Raw genomic sequence first — 20,143 nt, forward strand, 5'->3', positions numbered from 1 at the left:
TTCACTCCTCATTTTGGTGAGTTTTCTCATCTGGATACAGGGTGCCCCGGGGCTGAGGACTATGTGCAGCGGTTAAAAGATACATGGGCAGAAGTCCAGCGGCGTATATCTAGGTCTCAAGGCAGGTATAAGCTTTTCGCGGACAGGAAACGAACACCTGGTCCCATGTTTCAGGTTGGAGAGAAAGTTTAGCTCTCCAAGCGAAACATTAAGTTAAAGATTCCGTCAGCCAAGTTGGGCCCCAAATTCATTGGCCCGTACAAGATTGTGGAAAAAATCAACCCAGTAGCGTACAGGCTGTGCCTTCCACCCTCTTTCAAGATCCCTAACGTCTTCCATAGATCTCTACTGAAACTGTTTGAAGCAGTCCGGGGAGAATCCGAGTCCGCTGCTCCTCCGGTTTCAGTTGAGGGACATGTGGAATATGAGATTGGTCACATCGTAGATTCTAGGTTGGTACGGCGGTCAGTACAGTACCTAGTTCATTGGAAGGGGTATGGGCCGGAGGACAGGTCCTGGGTGCCGGCCCGGTTGATGCATGCGGATCGTCTGGTTCGGGCTTTCCATGCTAGATACCCGCGCAAGCCTGGGGGTCCAGAGGCCCCCTGTTGAGAGGGCGGTACTGTCATGATACCAGTGCTGGGTGACCGACACTGCTGGGGTTAATGTTCTGACCTCAGTGCAGACTCTCACCTGCACTCCTGGGACCTATTATGGTGGCCTCTCATTGGTTCTTGGGAGGCTTCTCATAGCCTCAGTAGGCTCCCATCCCCTGTCAGTTATACTTTCCCTTGTCATTGTGTGGTGACCCCTGAGTGTGTTAGTGCTGTGTTCTGGTTACTTGATTCTCTGTGTACGACTCGGTCTGCTCTCTGGATATTGCTTTGGATTCTGCTTGGTACCTTCTACGTCTGTTTGGTTTTGATCTCTGCTTGGCCCTTACTATCCGTTCTGTCTCATCCCTTGTACTTTACTGATATCTTGTGTATGACCTTTGGCTTTGTCTGACCTCCTGTCTGTTTATCCCTCCTGTACCTCGCTTGCCTGTACTGTGCATGACCCCCTCTTTGCCCGACTTTGAGTTTTCTACCTTCTTTGAAAGCAGGACGCTAAGCCCCACCCCCTTGCAGTCACATGACCGTTCACATGACCGTAGGTCCTGTGCCGGCTTGCTAGCCTTCTACATTCAGGTCCTGTGCATCTTTATTTTCCGGCTGTTCTTGTCCCCAGGGGTCCCTACGGTGCGGGTGAGTCCCTGCTTAGCGGAGGCTGTATGCCGGCGCTGTCAGGACCCTGACACAAGGCTCGTTAAAGGGTCGACATTGACTTTTAGGATTGCTACTTCCAATAGGTTGCACTAGAGTTTTAGTCCTCTTCCTCTCTGAAAAGACAATTTGCATATTTCCCAGAGGAGCATTGCGGCTATAAGTCTCCTCATCTCGGCATGCTTAGAATGTCATTCTCCGCAAGGAGAAACGATACTTCTTGGATATCAGCTTTTATATTGTGACTCTTTTGATCTTTATGAAGCTTAAACTCCATATTGATCTTAATATAGGATTGAACCCTATATGATCAAGATCTTCCGTCCCCTTTCCTGTCCGAACTACTTATTTCTTGCTATGACCATTGACAATTGTCACCTGCTGTCTTTTGGCTTGACATACGGCTGCAGCTGGGTTTAGCAGGTTGGTCATGGGCAGTACAATAATGGCAATATGCTTGGTATGGTGTGATGTGAAAACTGAGAAAAACTACTAAATACTGTTGTTAAAAATAGAGTCATATTAAAAAAATAGGATATTAAATAAATTGTTTGCACCATAGACGCTTATGGCATATCCACAGGTATATCACAAATATCATATCTGTCAACCTGTTTTGAAAACTGGATTTTTCTGACCCTCTTTCGAACTGATGAGGTGATCATTGTATGTGAATGGGAATTTAATTAATAGATGGCCAGAAATATGCATGTCTTTCTCCATTAGTATTAAGAGAATCAGTAGAGAAAGTAGGCACTGAGCTCCAGAATGCAAACCGTATGCCAGAGGTCACGTACCAACCACTTGGTCAGTGAAGCAGAGCGGAATCCTAGTAGTGGTTACATTACACAAGGCTAAGAATCCTAATGTTACACTACATTGCTGAGTCTTTTGTGTCCAAAAAGAGTACTAAAAGAGTACCCATGGGGTTTATTTATTGAAAGAATGGCTGCTAATGTAAAAAAAAGTGAGGAATTTGAATATCTTAGAAGAGCTGATGGTGTTGCAATTGAGTAGAGCTGGATTAGCATGTTGAGGCTAGGCAAAGGAATCTGAAGCTGTAGTATCAATATACTTTTAAGAATAAGCTGCAATGTGTGTGTTGCAGGGGAATAATGCTAATTCTGGCAATTATATGAAGAAATATGCATTTTTCACCATTTTTCCTTTTCCTGACTTTCTCCATCAGTTGTCTCTGAGCTAGTGGGAGAGAACTAGCTGTTATGATGTCTTCTATATAGTGCACACAGAGAAGGGAAGGATTCCTGCTTCGGTCTTTATGTAGCAGTGCTCAGCAGTATAGAAGTGAATGTAGCATTGAGGTGACGTAAAACAATTAATAAAAACAGCAGCACCATCTGTGTGTCCCTCTGTCTCTCTTAATCTACTCCTTCCATCTTTCTCTCAACCAACTTCAATAGGGAGCTGTAAACTGATACCTCAGTGAGCTGGTAGTCCACCTTCTTTTGAGCAAGATAGATTTTAGCAGTTTTTGAGAATGAATGATCGGTTAAGGAGGCAGGGTTGGTGGAGGAGAATAGGAGAAAAAGTGAAGAAGAAAAGTGACTTATCAGTGGAGAAACAAGCATTTTTCTCCGATAGGATAGAATACAAAGTTTCTTACGTACACTTGTATTATTGATTATTTTGCAAAGTTTGCTGAATTAACAGTGACCCATTAGGAAAGTAATTCCATTACCATCCTACCCAGATAACTCATTTGTAAGGAACTCTTTTGTGTGACATCTACAGCACTATTGCTAACTAGAGATGAGCTAATTTGCTCAGATTTTTGTCCCCAAATCTGATTTTGACATATTCGTGCCACATTCGAACACTGTTCATGTCTTATGATTGTTTCCTAATATATTCGGTAATTTCTAATCCCATTGACTCTAATGACGTTCGGCTGTGTTCGACGAATATTGCAAAAACAAAATTTGATTCCGATCGTATTCGGAACCGAATCCGAACAAATTCGCTCATCTCTATTGAGATTGTCACCCACTTTGGTCTAAAAAATATTTAGCCCTTCCATGCTAACCGTCACTCAGTGGAATTTTCAACATGCCCCAAGAATGTATCCCAGCTATGCCCTGGAGTAGATTTCTGCTATAAATTTATAGTTTGTTAACTATATCCCCTTCACTAAGCCAAGCCCACCAGCATTGCCGGAATAGAAATGTCAAATATTGCAAAATTTTAATCACAAATTCCCCAAAATTGTGCATTTTCCATTCTTTAAAATTGGTGTAAAAACTCGATGAATTAATCCCATCATCTCTTTCAAGTAATTTTTGCCCTTGAAGATTCTTGTGGATTCACAAATGATCAACTCCTGTAATTCAGTGTTAGACTTTAAAAGACTTAAAGTCTTTTTCCCATGTCACCAATGCAGAACTGTCCGAATTGCCTTGTAACCTGAAGCCTGGTGATATTTCTAATTACACATGTAATAACTGCTTGTAAGACTCATCTTTTCCCATCCATTTCTTTGTATCTAATCCCTGTTCTGGCAGAAAATGAGAGCAATTTCCTTTCCTGTGGCTTCTCTCGGCTTGCAGGAGGATTTACATTCACAGCGAGTTTCCCGTGTAGGCTGACAGCGCTGCCACTGATTTGAAGCACATGCACAAATGATTTGTCAAACTGCTTGCTTAGCTCAACTAAAGGTTTGCCTCCGGCGATTCTTTTGATAGCACATCCTTTGTTTATATACAGTCTACACTTAACTGGCAGTGTTGCTTCTTCTCCCCATGGTCCAACTCTCCTTATTGATTTTTTTTGTCATTCCCTGCCTATAAGAGATGAAAACGGTACTACGACAGCTCTCGTAATTTAAATGCCATCATTCGTCCAAGGAGTCTCCTTGTTAATCGTCAATGTCATTCAGCCGAGGCCAATGACCAGCACACAACATACAACCTGGCAGATATTAAGTGGAATGTAGTCAACCCTTCAGCATTCCATATACAAATATCATGCAAATTATCGAATATCTGACCACAAAAGCATTATATTTATCTCTAATTTACAGGATTTTATTTCTGCTTCAGATAATGTTGCACTCCATCATGTCTATTAGAGATGAGCAAACCCAAACTTAAAAGTTGGACATTCTTTCCGGACAGCTAGTGTCCGGTACTAAACGCCAAACACGGACTTTCCCCGGAAGTCCGTTGCAATGTTCGGAGTTCCAGTGGAAGTCCATTGCATAGAGAGATCCAAAGTTCGGGTCTCCATTGTTTTTAATGTTTCAAGTTCGGGTACAGTTTTGGTTCCCAAACCAAACTTTGGAATAAAGTTTGCGTCAGGTACTGGAACCCTAAAGTGTCAAAACTAAAGGAACACAAAAAGCGCAATAGGGTCTTATCCGGGTTAAATGCTGGAAAAGTAATTTAGATTGTACTCACCCTTTTTAAGAGAGGTTCAAGCATGTAGGATCAGTAATCTGCTTGCTGCACGTCCAAAGGTCAGCTCTGTGACCGCTTACACATCAGTTTTTGGAATAAATTCTCGGACTTTTGTGCGCTGCCAGATAAATTCACCAATCCAATATTTAGGAAAAAGATTAATTCATTTATTTCCCAACGCGTTTCGAAATGTATACCATTTCTTCATCAGGGGATGACAATATCTATGAATATTGTCATCCCCTGATGAAGAAATGGTATACATTTCGAAACGCATTGGGAAATAAATGAATTAATCTTTTTCCTAAATATTGGATTGGTGAATTTATCTGGCAGCGCACAAAAGTCCGAGAATTTATTCCAAAAACTGAGAGGTACTGGAACCCGAAATTCCATGGGTCTCTTCATCCCTAATGCCTATGTTTTAAAGTGGTTTCCTGGCTTTAGGCTACAAGTTTGCAGTTACTACACATGCAGTGAGGATTCTCCAGTGTTGGTGCCAGGAGCTGGCGGTCATGTGACCACAAGGATGAGATTTGTATCCTTCTGGCCACATTCTAACTAAACTGTGTCTGGCATCACTTAATCCACTCATCTAGTCGGCATGTGACTCATCTCGATCACATTCTTGCGGTCACGTGCTTGCCACTCTCGGCGCTAGCACTGGAGAATCGCAATGTGTGTGACTTAGAGTGATTGTAGCTTAAGACTGGACAACCCCTTTAATATACATAGATGGAAAGGAAGAAGCTTTATTAAGGGAAGAGCCATATAACTCAGACATGGATTGCAGCACAATGCTCAGACTGGCCATCAGCTCTCCAGTCCTGACCCGATTGTGATAGCTGCACACTTGTGTCAGTAAATCCGCCAGCCAGTCCGAGCATTGCGTTGCAATCCTTGTCCAAGTTATATGGCCGTCCGTATCTTCCGTAAACGGGTTTTCTGGTTTTGGAATCTCACAGTGATTGACTTTGTATGGAACTGGGAAATTCAGGAAATTTGAATTGAACTCAATTCTTCACGAATCGATCTTCTTATGTAATCAGTCTTAAATGTTCGTCATTTATAGGCAATTTGTCTATTTGGACTAATGAAAATCTTAGCCTTTCCCAGCCCAATGCATCTCACATCTATGCTCGTCTGAAGATTGTCTGCCTCAAGGCATCATTCACACTATTCAGCTACATTTAGCAGTAACCAGGCTTTGTGTGCCTTTATGTATTGAACAAAGCCCCCCTGAAACCCACACTTTCAATCCCACCTTAATCAAAACAACTTTTTCCAATTATCCCTTGGAGAAGTAATTAATAAAGGGGTTCACTTACTTTCCTCTCTGCATTGTGGATGTTTACTTATTGTTGTTTAGTAAAAGACATGAAGCGTACAACTGTTTGTATTATTAGCTTATTTAAATTGTGTTTGCCTATTATTGTGACTTAGATAATAACCGGACCACATTTTATTAGTGTAAAATGCGGAAATATAGCTTGTTCCAAAGGGTGCACTTACTTTTTAATGGAATTGTGTTACTCCTAAGCTTTATGCTTGATTATACACGGCTTTTCTTTATAATATAAAGTTGAAAACCCTGTACGTGTGCAAAGGTATAAAAAGAAGACTCCTCGGAGTCTTGATTCTGGTTGAGAAACGGGTAATTAATTTAATTTGTATTTTAACAATTAAATGTAATATGTTCATTATTTTAAAATATTGCAGCTATTTCTTTTATATTTTACATTTTTTTTCTGGGCATGTTGGATACACACACATTTACTTTCTTTACTGTCTGTACAGTCAGTAAAGCAGAATCTTTGCTTTATGGCAGCTGCAATGAATGGGGGTCAACTCACAGACAAATATCAAAGTTCATTATAGCAAGAAGTGATGGAACATGACCCAAAAAAACAATGAATGATAGAGGTGTTAGGCTGTGTGGACACGACACGCTGCGGATTGTCCTGCGGATTTTTCAGCGCGGATTTGTCAAAAAACGCAGGTAAATCCGCAGGTCAAAAGACTTGCGGTTTATCTGCAGTTTTTCTGCGATTTAGCCTGCGGTTTGACATCTGCCATGGAGCAGGTGCCAAACCGCAGCGGAATCTGCACAAAGAATTGACATGCTGTGGTTTTGAAACCGCAGCAAATCCGCGCGGAAAAATCCGCACTGTCTGCACAGCGGTTTTCATTTTTCATTGATTTTAATGGTACTGTACAGAAACTGCTGCGGATCCGCAGGACCAAAACCGCTGAGGATCCGCAGCAGAATCTGCAGCGTGTGCACACACCCTGACTGTCAGGCCATGTGCACACGTTGCGGATTCTGCTGCGGATCTGCAGCGTTTCAGGCTCTGCGGGGTCCGCAGCAGATTTAGGTGCGTTGTACAGTACCATTGTTTTTAATGGTAAACTGAAAAACGCTGTGCACATGCTGCGGATTTTTCCACGCGGATTTGCTGCGGGTTCAAATCCGCAGTGTGTCAATTCTTTGTGTGGATTCTGCAGCGGTTTCACACCTTCTCCATTGTAGAGGTGTGAAACCGCAGGGCTAAACCACAGGCTAATCCGCAGGTAAACCGCAGATCTTTTGACCTGAGAATTTACCTGCAGATTTTTCCAAATCCGAGCGTGAAAATCCGCAGCACCTAAAACTACGTGTGCACATGGCCTTATAGTGTTACTGTGTTGGCTTTTCTGGGTTTCTAGCAGTGTTATAGAGCTCTTATTAAAGCCTTGATCGCTAATATTAGTGAAATAACTCTGCTCATCCAGCCCAAGTCTAAATGGTAAAGCTGATCAGTTAGGTAAAGCAAAATGTAAAAAAAAATGTTTACAGTAAAAATGTGATATTGTCATTAACCCCTTAGTACAAAATGACATACATCTATGCGATGGAGCAACCTTCACCCATGGGTTATGCTTTCTATGTTACATAGCCGGCATCTGTGTCTAACAGCTTCAATCTCTAACAGTAGCATTTACATTGAGAGTTTGCTGTCACTTGCTCACCGGCTCCCATCAGCCTCCTGTAACACAATCATAGTGCATTGACGGTTTATCATAGCAGCTGAGTTCTTACTGAAGGCCCCCACCAGTGCCATCTTGATACTTCTGTGAGGCTTCACCATAGGAGCTTCATAAGAGCATGCGATTTTCACCATATACTGCAATGCTGACGATCGCAAGTTCAAGTCCATTGGGGTCAGGTTTCAGACGAAACTCCGCCTTTTTTGCCCTAGTCGGACCAGTTTCATCTGAAACAAATTTTGTTTCATGAAACCCGATCCGACCAACTCTAGTCCCAGGGGCTAAAACAAAATAGAAAAAAATAAATAAAATATATATAAAAAATACAGATATATGAAAAAATATCAAAAATTTAATAACTTAATCACCTTGCTTTTCTCCAAATTAAAATTAATGAAATTAAAAAAAATAAAAACAATGTAAGGCCTCTTTCACACATCCAGTATTAGGGTTCCGGCGGCGTGCGGCGAAAAGCCATGCCGCCGGAACTGGCCTGTAGCGGTGACACCGGATGTGGATGCGTCGCCGGATGCGGCCTGGATAAAATTTAAAGGAGCCGCAGCACCGGACAACGAGAGCCAGCTATAGAGACGGGAGCCACGCTGTAGAGACGGGAGCTGCAGCGATGAGAGCCATCTGGAGAGAGCGGGGGGACGAGTGAGTCAGACAAAGAAAGGTATGGAGAGAGAGAGAGTCTTGCGCTTGCCGGGCATCTGTGGGGTTAAATCACACAGTGTCCGGGCATGCGCACTTTAAAAAGCCGTTCCGGCACTGCCAAAAAACGTTGCAGACGCCGGACGGCGCATTTTTGCCGTATCCAGAAAGAACCGGGGCCGCCGCATGTACATCCGGCACGATGCGGCAATCATTACTTTCTATGTGACAAAACTGGATCCAATTCCGGATCCGGTTTTCACACTTTTCTCTGCATCGTGCCGGATTCAAAAAGACGGATGTGTGAAAGCAGCCTTAAAGTACTCTCTATTTTTGTCTTTAATAGTCTCTGGTACTTTTTAGCACCAAAAAGCTGCAGGATGTTCTTTTTAATTGTCATAAAATTTGAGCAAAAAATTTAGATGTGCAAAAAATAACTCCAGAGAGAACATTTACATAAAAATTTTGTGTGTTTGGAAAAAGACAAAATGGATTAATCAGCCGAAAACATTTTAAAACACCAAGTGTTGCCCACAATAACGAACATAAAAAGAAAAATTAGATAAAGAGTAAGGTGCAAATGAAAAATACCTGAAAAACACCCAAAACTAGTAAAAAAAACCCCAAAACATGCAAATGCAATAATAAATAGGGTCCAAACTTTTGTGTGGACTCACATGACCACACTCTGGCCATGGTTTTCCTTGCCTCTGTATCTGGGTGTGGTTCGGCGATGTGAGTTTAGCTGCCCATCCGTTAGGGCTCGTTCACATGACCGTATTTTTGGTCCGCGTGCCTTCTGTAAAAAAAAAAATGGACTACACTCGGACCAATGCTATTTAACGGGGCAGTGTCAGGTTGACTCCGTTATACTGATTAAAATGATACCTTGGTTGTTGAAATCCGTCTTCATTATGAATATCTATTCAGAGCACCTCATATAGCCCCTCCCACACAGGCCGCCCCGGAGCATGAGCATATCATTAACACAAAACGGAAACTAAAGATTAAACAACAACCACAAGATGGATTTCATCAACCAATGTATCATTGTAATCAGTATAATAGCGCCGACCTGACACTGTGTGTAGGTTACCGAGCAAAATCCTGCTGACAGGTTCCCTTTAAGTGTCAAAAAATTTTAATTTTTCTTTTTTCCCCTGTAAATGTCTGAATATAAATATTTTGTCTTAGGGTTTTTTGGATCACTGAAATCAATATCAAACACGTGATAATTAGCTTGCCAGCTTAGCCAAATAAAAGGAAAACTACTTAAAGGGGTTGTCCCACAAACAAAGTACATTTTAATTACTAGATCTTTGAATAAAAATAAGTTCTACAATAGGATGTGTTAAAAAAATCTCCCGAAAAGTGTTAAATACTGCAATGCCTTGGACAAGGTATGAAAACATTAGATATTTCACGAAAATGTGTGATCATCGTACTTTTGAAGAGTTTTGTTTGTTTTCTGGCTCATACAGATAAAGGCATAATGAGGAAGGTTCCTGCCAGTCAAATACATCAGTTTAAAATAGCAGCTTCTAAAATACCATTACAATGCAGCAAACAGATTATTGAAGCTGTTGGTGCCTCTGGAGTTCCCGAACCTCAAGGTGTAGGATACTCCAGAGGCTTGCAGCTCTTCATAAACCTTCTGTTCAGCCACCCCTAAAGAGTAATCACAGCAGAAATGGTAGCACTGGGCCCAGACATACATGAAGACTAATTTAAAAAAAGACTTCTTTACTGATGAGTGCCGTGCGACCCTGGATGGTCCAAATGGATGGAGTAGTGGATGGTTGGTGGATGACAACCATGTCCCAACAAGACAGCTACATCAGCATGGAGCTGGCAGAGTCATAGCTTGGGCTGGTATGATAAGGAGAGAGCTGATAAGCCCCTTCAGGGTCTCTCAAGGTGTGAAAATGACCTTGGCAAAATAAACAGAGTTTATGACTGACCCCTTTCTTCCATAGTACAAAAAGAAGAACTATGCCCATCCGTAGCAAAATCATCTTCTTGCATTACACTGCACCATCTCATGCTGCAAAGAATTCTTCTGAGTCTTTGGATGTTATGGCCATAAAAGGAGAGAAACTCATGGTGTGACCCCCATGTTCTCCTGACCTCAGCCTTATTAAGAACCTTTGGAGTATCCTTAAACAAATTATCTGTGTGGGTAGAATGTAGTTCACATCAAAACAGCAGCTATGAGAGGTTCTTCTGACATCGTGCTGTAAGGTAGTGGAAGTGTTGACAGCATTCCCCCTCAAAAATATGTAAAATGATGTTTTGTGTTATGGTGTTTGAAATGTCTAAATATTGTTGGTGATGGAGTGGTGTTCTGTCCAGAATTAGGTACTGACAGGAATAATTGGAGTTAACAGTTGGGACTAGCCCAGGGGAGAGGAGCTAAGTGAAGGCACAACAGAGAATTTCTGGGTATAATGTCAGATAGGAACCAGCCTGTAGCAGTAGCAGACCTAAGGTGGCAAGAGACAAGCGACTGAGAGGATAGTAAGATCCTATACAGGGAATAAAGTCACAGTCTGAAGTCAGTCTAGAGCAAGGGTGGGCAATTAATTTTCCCGAGGGGCCACATGAGAGACCGTGACTGTTGTGGAGGGCCGAACCAATAGGCCGAAATTAATTCTGCTCAATATTAATATTGATATATTATATTTATTATGTTATTGATAATTTTATTAATATTAATAGTATCACTTAATATTGAGCAGAATTAAGTATGCTGACATCCCCCTATATATCGTTTGAACCCAAACTCAGCCCCTTCTGTATATCGTATGAGTCTCCCCACAGCCCCTTATATGCGGCATGAGCCCTATGCAACCTCCCCCATATGCGGCATGAGCCCCACACAGTCTCCCTCATATGCGGCATGAGCCCCACACAGCCTCCCCCATATGCAGCATGAGCCCCCCACAGCCTCCCCAAAGAAGGCATGAGCCAACACAGCCTCCCTATACACACTGCATGAGCCCCACACAGCCTCCTTATACGCACTACATGAGCCCCACACAGCCTCCCTATACACACTGCATGAGCCCCACACAGCATCCCTATATACACTCCAAAGACGCTTTGTACAATGAGTATGTATTTTATTAATGGAAAATATTACACAAAAAATAAAAAGGAGAAACCGCATACCATACAGAAACTGGAAAATAGCATAACACTGGATGGGTGTTGGTAACTAATATATGGACCACATTAGGTAAAAGCACATAAAAAACATACAAGAATGTAAATAATGCATGCAAAAATGCATAAAGTGCTAGTGCAACAGTAAAATAGTTATAGAGTTAAAACTCAAATAGTTCATGATAATATCTCATGTATTAAGAGCTAGTCATGTGTTCCATAGAACTTGTAGCATGCTAGTGCACAAGGAAATTAATTAATTATACCATACACACTGCTGGTGTTTCCATATCTGGTCCTCTCATAAGGGAACAAAAGCCCTTAGTAACAATGATGCAAGTATAAGGAGAAGGTCAGGTATGGAAAGTGCACCTCATGGCAAAATAAATAAACAGTTATATGGATTATATTTACCCAAAGTTGGAGACCACCCAGTGTCCAAGAGTTGAATCAAAATCAGACGTCTCTGCAATTCTGCGCTGACCGATAAGTCGGCAAAAGTTCACGGACATGTGAATGGTCCCATTCACTACTGTAGGTGCGAGTGCTACACAGAGAGCACACGTAGGGCAAAAACGGATTTTCCAATGAGGCCTCATACGTCCCCATTATAGCTTAAGGCCTTGTGCACACATTGAGCATTTGATGAGTTTTTACATCAGTATTTGTAAGCCAAAACCAAGAGTGGATCAATCCAGAGGAGAAGTATAATAGAAACACATCCCCTTGAGAAAGCTGTACCCCAGACAGTGAAACGCGCGTCGGGGCTTTCATCCTCTTCAGGGGTCACTCCTTCCCTTCTGTTGCTCATTTGGTAAGCCTGCCCATATTATTGTTATATTGATGTGACATGTACTATTATCCTGTGATTAGGCTTTACCTGTAGATTATCTACTGCATTATGCCATTACTATATCACTTTTATGATGGAAGGGTGACCCTTACCCATAGCGTCACCATCTTGTATCTTTATCATATTTGTTTGCGATTGTCTTGTACTCTTAAGTTTTTGATACTGAATAAAATGTTGATATATTTTTACAATAGGCACTCGTAGCTTATTTTTCCACCTTGTTACTTACATCACCACTTCTGTATTTATCACCCATTCATGGTTTTGTCACGCACCAGATTCCTGCACTTTGATGTCGTGAAAACTGCTTAATTTGTAACAATTTTGAGGAGCCTCAAATTTGTACAAAAAAAAATTGTGATTTTTCAAAACTTTTTAGGACAGTTTTCTGGTGCAAAAGATTTGATGAATCGGGGTCGATGGGCCGGTGTGTAAATATAGCGGGTGCAGAGGTCACAGTTCTACTTGGGCCACGGCGCATAGGGTGGCCCTTAAGTTCTCGTTGGCACATATAAGAAGACCAATACTGGTAAAGATTCATGAATCTTTCTTACATAAAAGCCTGTGGGGAGAGGTTTCTGCTGCAGCAAGATAAGAAAGAAATATTTTGTTACGTTAAAGGCAGCGGGGAGAGGTTTCTGCTGCAAGATGGAGAAGTAAACTGGGTAATATCTGACTTTCTTGAATACAAAGCACACAGCATGAAAGGAATAATGGATAATGGAGATGTGTCTGATGGTAAATAAAAGTGAACTTTTTTTAACCTGTTTTTTATAATAAAGAAAATGTGGAAAATGAAAATATCTGGGGAAGATAGAGTGTTTCTTTAATGGAGATAAAGGTTTGGCTTTGATGTAAAGGGTTTATTTGGTTTCTAAAATCAGCTTTTTTTCCCTGGTGACAGGTTCCTTTTAAAGTAACTTTATATAGGGAAACTCTTTTGTTTTCCATTAAACATTGTCGATATGTATAATTAGTACATCTCAACCACTATGGATAAGTCACTTAGTGCAAATCATAGTTTTCACCATATAGATCTATTTAATTCCCTTTTATAGAAAATTAATATTTTGAGTAGTTAACCCTTAATATACAGATATACAATAGTCCTTGTTTCCCCTTGTATATAAGATCTCACCTGCTAATAAACATTTATTGTCTTTTACCTGAATGTTTTTTTTCCTTTTATCTTTCAGTTAATTTTGACCACTTCCAAATATTACGAGCTATTGGAAAAGGGAGTTTTGGAAAGGTAAGTCGCCTTATATTACCTATGACTGTGTCACTATATTATCATTAAAGAAGCACTCCTTCAAAGTTTTTATCCTCTTAACATATTGCAACCATCATTTTATATCACACTGTGTACTTACAATTGCTCATTTTGCCTTTCTACCCTATTAATTCTCTTTTCTCTGCTCTGTGTAGAAACAGGTGGAATCTAGTCCTTGCAGAAATTAGTCCTCTCTTCATCTCCTGACTCAGCTTCTCCCTTCTCCCCCATGCTAGGGACTTTTACAGTGACTCATGACTCATACAGGGAAAATTGACCTCCTGTTTCTACATAGAGCTTAGAAGGATTCAGCTCGCCAGTTTTTAATCATGTAATGTCATAGACCGAATGGAAAAGGGAAGAATTAACTGGTAAAAAGGAAAAATGAGCATTTGTAAGTACACAGTGCTATATAATATGATGACTGCAATATATTAAGAGGATACGGATTCTGATGGGAGGAGGTGGAAAAGGTGGAAAAGGAGGAAGAGGAGGAGGAAAAGGAGGAAGGGGAGGAGGAGGAAAAGGAGGAAGAGGAGGGAGAGGAGGGAGAGGAGGAGGAGTGCTTCTTTTATTACTTCCTGTTGGATATATCATTGAGTTTCAAAATCACAAACTTTGGTCAGATTTATAGCTAGATTTTCCTTAACCCAGGGTACAGATTTGACCAGCCCCGCTAAAATCAGCTGCTTCAGCCAAACTTAAAGAACACCGTTACGTCATTTATTTATTTTTTCTTCACATAAATCAATAGACCACAATAAAATAAGAAAGGTCATATATCTTATCCAAGAAATTGGCCTCTCCTGAACTGATCATGTATTATCAAAATTCTCAACCCACGGGTAAAAGTTGCATTCAGTGAATACAGATTTTCACATTGCTGAGATAGGAGATGACAGTTGGTGCTAATAATATTCTGTGGAGTATTTTAACATGTCCTTTCCGAAGAACTTGCAGTAGAATTCTAATGTCTTCCTCTAGTTCCTCTCCCCTTCATAGAATATTAAAAGCACCAACTGGCATCTCCTATCTCAATAATGTGGAAATCTGTCATCTCTGACTACAGATTTTACTCCTGAGTTGAGAATGAAAGATCAATCCAGGAGGAGAAAGAAGCAGATTTTTCTGATAATATATAGAACAAAGTTTCAATTTTCATCTGAGCTATTTATATATGAAATGTAAATTAAAACAATGGCAATCTTTAGTAAATTGGTAATGGCCGTGTTAATATTGCTCCTATGAAACAGCAAAAAAATTGTACCCATCTATTTATATAATTGCCCTGTAATGTTTTCATCTCCTGTTCTGTCCACATGTCACCGTATCCCAGAATTCCAAGCGAAGGAAGTTCACCGACCGCCATATTGGGACACCCAAGTAATGGGTGTCTCAATATGGAAACTGCTGCTGGTACCAAACTATTGCGCGGTACCACCAGCGGAACACCGTTGCACCACACACACAAACACTCTATACGCCGTACGCACCACACACACACTCACACACTCTCACACACTCTCACACACTCACTCACACTCTCTCTCACACTCTCACACTCTCACTCACACTCACTCACACTCTCACTCACACACTCTCACTTGCACTCACACACTCAGACTCACACTTACACTCACTCACACACTCACACTCACATTCATACATTCACACACTCACACTTTCACAGTCACACTCACAGTCACACTTACACACTCACACTTTCACACTCTCACACTCACAGCCACACTCACACACTTAGACTCACACACCACACACTCTCACAAACTCACACTCACCTACACTGACACACTCACTCTCACACTCACATTCATACACTCACATACTCACATTCTCACAGTCACACTCACAGTCACACTCTCACACTCACAGTCACACTCACACACTCACATTCACACTCACACACTCAGACTCACACTCATACACTCACACACTCACTCACACTCAGACTCACAGACTCACACTCTCACTCACACACTCACTCACACACTCACACTCATACACTCACACACTCGCACTCACACATTCACACTCTCAAACTCACAGTTTCACACTCACTGTCACACTCTCACACTCACTTTCACACTCACACTCACACACTCATGCAGCCTCTTGCGCAGTACCGTCGCACTGTGCCTGCCTGATTTCCACGAAGGTGCAGTGAATCATTAAGCTGATCCCGGCGGCAGATGCGCAACGTGTCTACAGGCAGAGGAAGCCGGTCACATTAAAGGGGTTTTCCCACAAACGAAAGTTCATTTTAAAAATTGTCTGTGTCTGACCATGTACGGAGCATACCACGTCTCCTGGGCAGGCGAGGAAGCAAAAGACAATACTGACATTACAGCAGAGGATCACAGAGAATTCATTTTGTGAGGCAAAATATTTCACTGACTGTTTTTAAACAATATTTTACCTCACAAAATGTATCCTCTGCGATCTCCAGCTGTAATGTCAGTATTGTCTTTTGCTTCCTCCCCTGCCCAGGAGCTGTGGTGTGTTCTGTACATGGTCAGACACAGGGATGAGAGAGACAGAGTACAGGGGGGAGACAGCTCAAACAGGACAGCACATGAGGGGAGAACACAGCACAGGAAGGAGAGAGACAGCAGACAAGGGGGATAGCCCATGGGGTAGACAAGTCAAAGAAGAGAGCACAGACAGGAGAAGTCAGCACATGGGGAAAGAGAGAGTGGATAGGTGTGTGAGCACAAAGGGGGGAGAGATTCTCAATGCTGCAAAGCCTGCCCCCATCGTAACATTACTGCTCTCCCGATGCGATAGCATCCGGCCTCCATCTAGTGTCTTCCATCATAGTGTCTAGTGCCTTTGATCATCTAACCATCCCCTGGTGTGCTGGCCCCAGCTGCCAAATTATACCCAACCATCTCCCACAATCCCTCTCTCCTGACCCTGTAGTGTGGCCTATATATGTAGTAGTTGCTAAGGGGAAGCACGCAGTGTGGGGTACAGCACGCAAGCATCCCATAAGCAAAGCATCACAGAAGATAAGCATCCAGCAAAACGGCAGTTATACATGGCAGTTAGTCAGGGCAGGAGTCAGGTAACCCACACCTTGCCTTCCCCTTTAACCATATGCTTTATTTTTATCCTCCTGTGTTCCCCTTGCCATCCACATTCATCACCCTATCCCCCCTCCATCACGACTCATACACATCAGCCCCTCTATACTTCCCTCTCCCATGTACAGCTCCCACACACTCCTCACCTTCCTGAGAAACCTCAGCCCATCTTGCCCAAACACATCGCAGAAAAAAACTACTTACATTTCCAACAACTATTGGCTCTTTATCTTCCTTCTCCTACTGATTTCAGGGGACATCTCCCCCAACCCTGGTCCACCATCCCCCAACCTCGACCCCTACCCTACCACATATCGAAACCACAATAATCTGATTAACATTACTTGCACTCCCTCATCTCAATCTTTTAATTGTGCCCTCTGGAATCCACGGTCTGCTTGTAACAAGCTTCCTTTCCTACACAACTACTTTCTGAACAACTCTCTTAATCTGTTGGCCCTCACTGAAACCTGGATTCAGGATTCTGACACTGTCTCTCCTGCTGCCATTTCCTACGGTGGCTTACAATTCTCTCACTCCCCGAGACCCACAAACAGACCTGGTGGTGGAGTTGGCATACTTCTGTCCCCACAATGCACTTTCCAGGTCATCCCCCCAGTCCCATCACTCTTATTCCCTTCTTTTGAGGTCCACACCATCAGGCTCTTCCGTCCCCTCTCCCTCAGGGTAGCGGTCATATACCGGCCCCCAGGCTCACCCACCCTCTTCCTTGACCACTTTTCAGCCTGGCTGCCACACTTCATGTCCTCAGAACTACCAACCCTCATCCTGGGAGACTTCAACATCCCCATTAACAGCCCTAATTCCACATCTGCATCCCAGCTTCTATCACTAACCACCTCTCTAGGCCTCTCACAGCTTTCAACCTCTGAGACACATAAGGACGGTAACACCCTTGATCTGGTCTTCTGCCGGCTCTGTTCAATCTCCCACCTAAACAACTCACCGCTTCCACTCTCTGACCACAACATTCTCTCCTTCACGCTCACAAATCCTCGCCCACCCCAGCTCATTCCTACCTACCACACAGTCAGAAATCTACAAGCTATTAACCCTCAGACACTTTCAGATTCCCTACACTCATCTCTGTCCCCAATCTCCTCTCTTTCCTGTCCTAATCTGGCTGTTCATCACTACAATGACACTCTTAGAAGCACCCTTGACCAAGTAGCTCCCCTCACCCTCAGAACCTCCAAACACAGAGTAAAAGAGCCCTGGCTCACATCGCAAACTCAACTTCTCCAGCGATGCTCCAGGAGTGCTGAACGCCTATGGAGAAAAACCCGCACACCAGAAGACTTCATCCACTTCAAATTTATGTTAAGAACCTATAACGCTGCCCTTCACCTTGCCAAACAGACCTACTTCACCACCCTGATCTCCTCACTAGCCAACAACCCCAAGAAACTTTTTGACACTTTTCACTCCCTCCTCAGGCCAAAAGCACAAGCCCCTATCACAGACATTTGTGCTGATGACCTGGCCTCCCACTTTACAGAAAAAATAGATAATATCCGTCAAGAAATCTGCTCCCAACCACCAAGTGCTGTGACTCCCATCCCTTCCTACATCTCCCCTGGCTCACTCTCCACATTTGATCCCATAACAGAAGAAGAAGTCTCCAGACTCCTCTCTTCTTCTCATCCGACTACATGCACTACCGACCCCATTCCCTCACATCTCCTCCAGTCTCTCTCTCCAGTCGTCACAACCCACCTAACTACAATCTTTAATCTCTCCCTCTCCTCGGGCATTTTCCCATCCTCCTTCAAACACGCCATCGTTACTCCACTACTAAAGAAACCTGCTCTCGACCCATCCTGCACAAACAACTACAGACCAGTCTCCAATCTCCCCTTCATCTCTAAACTTTTGGAACGCCTAGTTTACTCCCGCCTTACCCGTTACCTCTCCATTCACTCCCTTCTAGACCCTTCACAGTCCGGCTTCCGCCCCCTACATTCGACTGTTGACCTATCTGCAGCTTTCGATACTGTTGACCACCATCTCCTACTCTCTAGGCTCCAGTCACTAGGCATTAAGGACACTGCACTCTCCTGGTTCTCTTCCTATCTCTCTGACCGCTCCTTCAGTGTTTTGTTCTCTGGCTCCACGTCATCTCCTCTTCCTCTTGCTGTCGGGGTACCTCAGGGCTCAGTCCTTGGCCCCCTTCTTTTCTCTCTCTACACGGCCCCAATTGGACAGACCATCAGCAGATTTGGCTTTCAGTACCATCTTTATGCTGATGACACACAACTATATACGTCTTCCCCCGACCTTACCCCCGCTGTACTACAGAACGCCAGTGACTGTCTGTCCGCAGTCTCCAATATCATGTCCGCTCTCTATCTGAAACTCAACCTCTCCAAAACTGAACTTCTTCTGCTCCCGCCGTCTACTAACCTCCCTAAATCTGACATTTCCTTCTCCGTGGGTGGTACCACAATAACACCCCGGCAGCAGGCGCGCTGTCTGGGTGTTATGTTTGACACCAATCTCTCCTTTACATCCCATATACAATCCCTTGCCCGCTCTTGCCGCTTACACCTAAAGAACATCTCTAGAATCCACCCTTTTCTCACTATGGAAACAACAAAAACCCTCACTGTTGCATTGATCCACTCTCGCCTGGATTACTGCAACGCTCTATTAATTGGCCTCCCCGTCACTCGACTATCCCCTCTCCAGTCCATACTCAATGCAGCAGCCAGGATCGTCCATCTGGGTAATCGGTACTCGGACGCGTCCGCTCTTCGCCAGTCCTTACATTGGCTGCCCATTCATTATAGGATCCAATTCAAAGTACTTGTTCTCACCCACAAAGCTCTCCACAGTGCGGCACCCCCTTACATCTCTTCTCTCATTTCTGTCTATCGGCCTAGCCGATCGCTGCGCTCTGCAAACGACTTTCGACTAACCTCTGCACTAATCCGTACCTCCCACTCCCGACTCCAAGACTTCTCCCGTGCTGCTCCTATCCTCTGGAATGCTCTACCCCAAGAAATCAGGACTATCACAATTTGCATAGTTTTAGGCGCTCCCTCAAAACACACCTGTTCAGAGCGGCCTATCACATTCACTAATCAAAGTCATTCTCTGTGTAAGTGTGCGTGCGTAGCCCATTCACTATCTCCATCCATCCTTCACTCCTGCAAGATGGCTGGACCTTCATTGTAAATACACCATTGTAAATACACACCTGTACTCTGTATCTCCCTCACCTCATTGTAGATTGTACGCTCTCACGAGCAGGGTCGTCTTATTTCGTCTTATTTTGCTTTAATTATTGTATTGTTAGCGTTGTTACTTATGACTTGTGTTTTGAAACTGTTAAACTGTAAAGCGCTGCGGAATATGTTGGCGCTATA

The 20,143-nt window shown here is 43.0% G+C and overlaps 1 protein-coding gene across 1 annotated transcript in view; it reads left to right on the forward strand.

Moving 5' to 3' along the window:
• Nucleotides 1-20,143, forward strand: part of STK32B (serine/threonine kinase 32B) — a 363,907-nt gene that overhangs the window by 57,510 nt on the left and 286,254 nt on the right. The window contains exon 2 of the mRNA XM_073574498.1: nt 13,574-13,629. Coding sequence (XP_073430599.1) covers nt 13,574-13,629 — 56 coding nt within the window. The remainder of the gene's footprint in view (nt 1-13,573; nt 13,630-20,143) is intronic.

This window comes from Dendrobates tinctorius, unplaced genomic scaffold, assembly GCF_039654945.1.
Source record: "Dendrobates tinctorius isolate UK_male_01 unplaced genomic scaffold, ASM3965494v1 ptg000039l, whole genome shotgun sequence".
Lineage (NCBI taxonomy): Eukaryota > Metazoa > Chordata > Amphibia > Anura > Dendrobatidae > Dendrobates > Dendrobates tinctorius.